The sequence below is a fragment of the Salvelinus namaycush genome, chromosome 16 (assembly GCF_016432855.1).
Source record: "Salvelinus namaycush isolate Seneca chromosome 16, SaNama_1.0, whole genome shotgun sequence".
NCBI classification, from domain to species: Eukaryota; Metazoa; Chordata; class Actinopteri; order Salmoniformes; family Salmonidae; genus Salvelinus; species Salvelinus namaycush.
Genome location: NC_052322.1, coordinates 12,568,151 through 12,574,150, shown reverse-complemented (window position 1 = coordinate 12,574,150; position 6,000 = coordinate 12,568,151). Strand labels below are relative to the sequence as shown.

Below are 6,000 nucleotides of genomic sequence, written 5' to 3'. Positions count from 1 at the left end.
GTAAGTTAAGTGGGTAGGCAGGTTAGATAGGAGAGGGGGAACTTTGATATTTACTTTCTTTGCTTTGGTTCCGTCCAGCCCCTTTTCCCCATATTACCGTGTATAAAAATAAATCCTAGTAAACGGTAAATTCTGCTTTTGTGTCATCCTTGCTCGCACCTACAGTCCATACCTCTTGCACTTCAGAGAGTTGAGTTGTAGCAGGGAGTTGCGTTCCCTCTTCTCAGAGGCGTGCGTAACATAATGGGGGCTCATCCGGGATTCCATTAAACCCACCGGACCCTGCTGCACTGAGCTCTCTGTGGTTAGTGATTGAGGTGTGATGGTAGGTTGTGAGTTTGGATGACTTGTTTAGTTTGTGTGTTCAGTAAATTGCTGTGTACAAGATGGCTGCCTCAGCCATCTCCAAGTTCATTGAAGCGCCCTCTATTGACTGTTTGTTGAGGTTTCGAAAAGTAGACCTTTTAGTTATAGCTGACCATTATGGATTTGTTATCCCTGAGAAAGTCCTAAAGGCTGAGCTTTTGGTACTAGTCAGGGAGGGATTAGTAAGAGAAAGAATTCTCTCATTGCGAGGAGAGGAGACGGGTAGACTTTCCGATGCCAAGTCGGAGGACAGGGCGGAGGAAGGGGTTGCTCGTACCCCCTTTACATTGCCTCGCTATGATCCTTTATCTTCTGCTTCAGGTCGTTCAGACGGTACCGCAAGGCTGAAGGTGAGGCTGGCCCGGTTAGAAATGCAGCAAAAAGATAAGGAGAGACAGATGCATTTTGAACTTGAACTTAGGAAAATGGAAATCGACAAGGAGGTGAGGATTCGACAACTGGAGCTAGATGCTGGCTCCAGTGCGACTCCAAAAGCTGCTCATCATCAAGCCCACTTTGATGTGAGTAAAAATATCGCTTTAGTCCCTCCATTCCGAGAGTCGGAAGTTGATGCCTATTTCTCTGCGTTTGAGCGTGTGGCCGCTGCGCTACATTGGCCACTTGAGGTTTGGCCGCTCCTGTTACAATGTAAATTGTCTGGGAAAGCCCAGGAAGTAGTAGCTGCTCTCTCGCTGGAAGACAGTTTACATTACGAAACAGTTAAAACTACCGTGTTGCGGGCTTATGAGTTGGTGCCTGAAGCTTATAGACAGCGCTTCAGGAACCACAAGAAACCCTCTCACCGTACTTTTGTTGAGTTTGCTAGGGACAAAGAGTCTCTGTTTAATCGATGGTGTTCAGCCAGCAAAGCTAACACATTTGCTGATATTCGGGAGTTGATGCTGTTGGAGGATTTTAAAGGCAACCTCCCTGATAGAATTGTAGTTCATTTAAATGAACAGAAAGTGGTGACATTGGCCCAGGCAGCAGTGTTGGCAGATGAGTATGCTTTGACACACAAGACTGTCTTTGGTGCACCTCGTTTTGAAGGTAGACTGATTACGTCATCAGTGCCTCGTTCAGGTCGCTTTTCCTCTGACAAACCTTTTCAAGAAATCCGTGAATGTTTTTACTGTCACCAAAAGGGTCACGTGATTGCGGACTGCCCAGTTTTGAAAAATAAACCGAAACAGTCCCAGTCACCGTCCCCAAAAAGGAAAAGTTTGGGTTTAGTCAAGTCTTTGGCTCGTCCGTTGGTCCGAGGTATTGGTTCAGCATTTGAGAAACCGGATCCTGTTTATGCTCCGTTTATCTCTACCGGTTGTGTTTCCTTAACTGGAGAACAAGCTGATCAAAAGCCAATTAAAATCTTACGAGACACTGGGGCGGCACAGTCAGTAATCATTACTGATGCTTTACCCTGGTCTCCTGAAACATATTGTGGCTCACATGTTATATTACAGGGCATAGAGACAAAAACAGTACCTGTACCATTACACTGGGTCCACTTAGTGTCAGAATTGGTATCAGGACGTTTCCGTGTTGGTGTAGTGTCTACACTGCCAGTAAAAGGAGTCACATTGCTACTAGGGAATGATATTGCTGGTGGTAACGTTACTCCTGTGTTAGAGGTAGTAGACAACCCAGAAATCAAAATTGCAGATGAGAAATTGGTTCAAGCATTTCCACATGTTTTTCCTGCTTGTGTCTTAACGAGGGCACAATCTCGCAAGCTTGGAGATGTGGTGGATTTGGCTAGTTCCATTTTTGAGAATGTTGAAGTAGAAGACAATGCACCGAGTATTCCTTCTGCAAGTCCGACAGTTTTTACTCCTGTGAAAACTAAGGAAGGGGACTGCGAAATCGCGCCCCAATTACATGACATTCTTTTGTCTGTCACCCCTGAGAAGGTGATTGAATGTCAAAAAGGAGACACCAGTCTTCGCAAGTGTTTTGCTTCGGTAATTTCCATTGAGGAAGCTAAAACTAGAGAGACTGCCTACTTTATGGAAGCAGGAGTTTTGATGCGTAACTGGGCAGCTCATGACACCGTTAATGACTGGAGTGAAGTGTGTCAAGTGGTTGTTCCTACACCGTTCCGACAGCAGGTGCTGTCACTCGCCCATGACCAGGCGTGGTCTGGACATTTGAGGATTACAAAGACCTATAACCGAGTCCTTCGATATTTTTTCTGGCCAGGTTTGAAGTCTGATGTGGTCCAATTTTGTAAAACATGTCACATATGTCAACTCACTGGGAAAGCGAATCAAACAGTTCCTAGAGCACCGCTCTGCCCGATTCCTGTGGTGGGGGAACCGTTTGAAAGAGTGATAATTGATTGTGTAGGTCCATTGCCGAAAACCAGGTCAGGTAACAAGTTCTTACAGATATAATGTACAGATAGCCTATGTGAAGGGCTCAGCGAATGTGGTTGCTGACGCTCTATCACGGGTTTACTAACTGGGGAAGCGTTGGGTTTTGTTATTACAAACAATGTTTGCAAATTTTGTGGTGGGCGTGTTACGTTCCCCAGTTTTCTGTGTTGTGGTATGTATTTGAGTGTGTGTTTCAGGAGATAGCTTCCTGAGTTCTCCATGGCTAATTGATAATTGGAGAGCTGACCACGCCCCCTCGTCAAGAAGCAGCTGACACTAATTAACATTGCCACCTGAAGATATAAAAACCAGTGTTCTGTTCAGTAGAGAGGAGATTGGAGAGAGAAGAGAGGAGATGAGATAAGGAGTAGAGATGTGGAGATTGAGAGAGAGAAAAATTAGATTGTGATATAGTGTTGGTTGTGTATCAGAAAGTGTGGTATGTACTGTTGTTGTTGGTAGCAGTTTTGCTATGTCCTGTGTTTGTGAAATCGTTAATAATTACTCTGTTTCATTTGTTCCCAGGGGGGAAGGAGAAGGCACTTTGGGAGTGCTTAGGCAAGAGGCCCGCGGGCATACATATACCCGTAGTATATTTACTGTCTAGGCACACTAGGTAAGACCTGGGCGGACCACCCCCTGTATTTTGGTTAGGGCACCAGGTGGTGCTAAGTTAGGTAAGTTAAGTGGGTAGGCAGGTTAGATAGGAGAGGGGGAACTTTGATATTTACTTTCTTTGCTTTGGTTCCGTCCAGCCCCTTTTCCCCATATTACCGTGTATAAAAATAAATCCTAGTAAACGGTAAATTCTGCTTTTGTGTCATCCTTGCTCGCACCTACAGTCCATACCTCTTGCACTTCAGAGTTGAGTTGTAGCAGGGAGTTGCGTTCCCTCTTCTCAGAGGCGTGCGTAACAGTACCACACGGGACTGTTTCGTTTGTCTAGTCTGTTCCTGTTCGTGCGTTCTTCGTTTTATGTAAGTTCTCATGTTCAGGTCGGTCTACGTCGTTTTTGTTATTTTGTAATTTATTCAAGTGTACTTCGTGTTTCGTCTTGTCTAATAAATTCATCATGTATTCATCACCCGCTGCATTTTGGTCCGATCCTTGCTCCTCCTCGTCCGAGGAGGAGAACGACTTAGACGCCCGTTACAATAATGTTGAAGTGGAAGAGAAATTCTAACATTGGTAAAAATAAATATGAAAAATATAACACTAATATAGACAAAAACTAGACAACTTAACATTTACATACATTTCCACACACATGAATAATGGCATCACACTTGCTTAGACCCACATGTTACCACCATATCCACACCAAATGTTGTTTATAATGCTCTAATGATTTTCTTTCAATATCTAAATAATAAAGCATTTGATTCTTCCATTCTCTTAACGTTGGAGTATCATTTAACTTCCAGTATTTAAGTAATAGCTTCTTTAATATAAGTGACGGAAATTATATTGTCCAACCCATTGGGTATCTCACCTATCTCACTTAGGACATGACTGCCGTTTTGCTGAATACTTTTTGTACAGTATAATAAATTCTATACATTCGTTTTAAACTGGATTAAGAGTTAATTTTTGTTAACCATTATTTCGTTCATTATGTTCCAACACTTCCTCCATGTCATGCCAATATCAGATATTTTTCAGTCTTGATTCCAATAGTTTGTTTTTTTCTAGACTAATATATCTTGATTAGATCACCTTTGGCAGTGATTACAGCTGTGAGTGTTTTGGGTAAGTCTCTTAATTCCAGGTGACTATCTCATGAAGCTGGTTGAGAGAATGCCAAGAGTGTGCAAAGCTGTCATCAAGGCAAAGGGTGGCTACTTTGAAGAATGTCCAATATAAAATATTTAGATTTGTTTAACACTTTTTTTTGGTTACTACATGATTCCATATCAAATCAAATGTTATTAGTCACACACACATGGTTAGCAGATGTTAATGCAAATGTAGCGAAATGCTTGTGCTTATAGTTCTGACAGAGCAGTAATATCTAACAAGTAATCTAACAATTCCCCAACAACTATCTTATACACACAAATCTAAAGGGATGGAATAAGTATATGGATATAATATATGGATGAGTGATGGCCGAGCGGCATAGGCAAGGTGCAATAGATTGTATAAGGTACAGTATATACATATGAGATGAGTAATGTAAGATATGTTAACATGATTAAAGTGGCATTGTTTAAAGTGACTAGTGATCCATTTGTTAAAGTGGCCAGTGATTTGAGTATCTATGTAGGCAGCAGCCTCTCTGAATTAGTGATTGCTGTTGAGCAGTCTGATGGTCTTAAGATAGAAGCTGTTTTTCAGTCTTTCGGTCCCAGCTTTGATGGACCTGTATTGACCTTGCCTTCTGGATGGTAGCAGGGTGAACAGGCAGTGGCTTGGGTGGTTGTTGTCCTTGATGATCTTTTTGGCCTTCCTGTGACATCGGTTGCTGTAGGTGTCTGGGAGGGCAGGTAGTTTGCCCTCGGTGATGTGTTGTGCAGACCGCACCACCCTTTGGAGAGCCTTACGGTTGAGGGTGGTGCAGTTGCCGTACCAGGCGGTGATACAGCCTGACAGGATGCTCTCGATTGTGCATCTGTAAAAGTTTGTCAGGGTTTTAGGTGACAAGCCAAATTACTTCAGACTCTTGAGGTTGAAGAGGCGCTGTTACGCCTTCTTCACCACACTGTCTGTGTGGGTGGACCATTTCATTTTGTCTGTGATGTGTACGCAGAGGAACTTTAAACTTTCCACCTTCTCCACTACTGTCCATTCGATGTGGTTAGGGGGGTGCTCCCTATGCTGTTTCTTGAAGTCCACGATCTTCTCCTTTGTTTTGTTGTCATTGAGCGAGAGGTTGTTTTCCTGACACCACACTCCGAGTGCCCTGTTGGCTGTCTCGTTGTTGTTGGTAATCAAGCCCACTACTGTAGTGTCATCTGCAAACTTGATGATTGAGTTGGAGGCATGCATGGCCACGCAGTCATGGGTGAACAGGGAGTACAGGAGGGGGCTGAGCACTCAGCCTTATGGGGCCCCAGTATTGAGGGTCAGCGAAGTGGAGATGTTGTTTCCTAGCTTCAACACCTGGGGGCGGCCCGTCAGAAAATCCAGGACCCAATTGCACAGGGAGGGGTTGAGATCCAGGGTCTCCAGCTTAATGATGAGCTTGAAGGGTACAATGGTGTTGAATGCTGAACAGCATCAATGAACAGCATTCTTACATAGGTATTCCTCTTGTCCA

General features: G+C 43.7%; 1 protein-coding gene across 1 annotated transcript in view; it reads left to right on the top strand.

Moving 5' to 3' along the window:
• Positions 1-791: 791 nt before the first annotated feature.
• cacnb3b (calcium channel, voltage-dependent, beta 3b) overlaps positions 792-6,000 on the top strand; it is a 44,612-nt gene continuing 39,403 nt past the window's right edge. The window contains exon 1 of the mRNA XM_039010410.1: positions 792-887. Within this exon, the coding sequence (XP_038866338.1) occupies positions 792-887 (96 nt within the window). The remainder of the gene's footprint in view (positions 888-6,000) is intronic.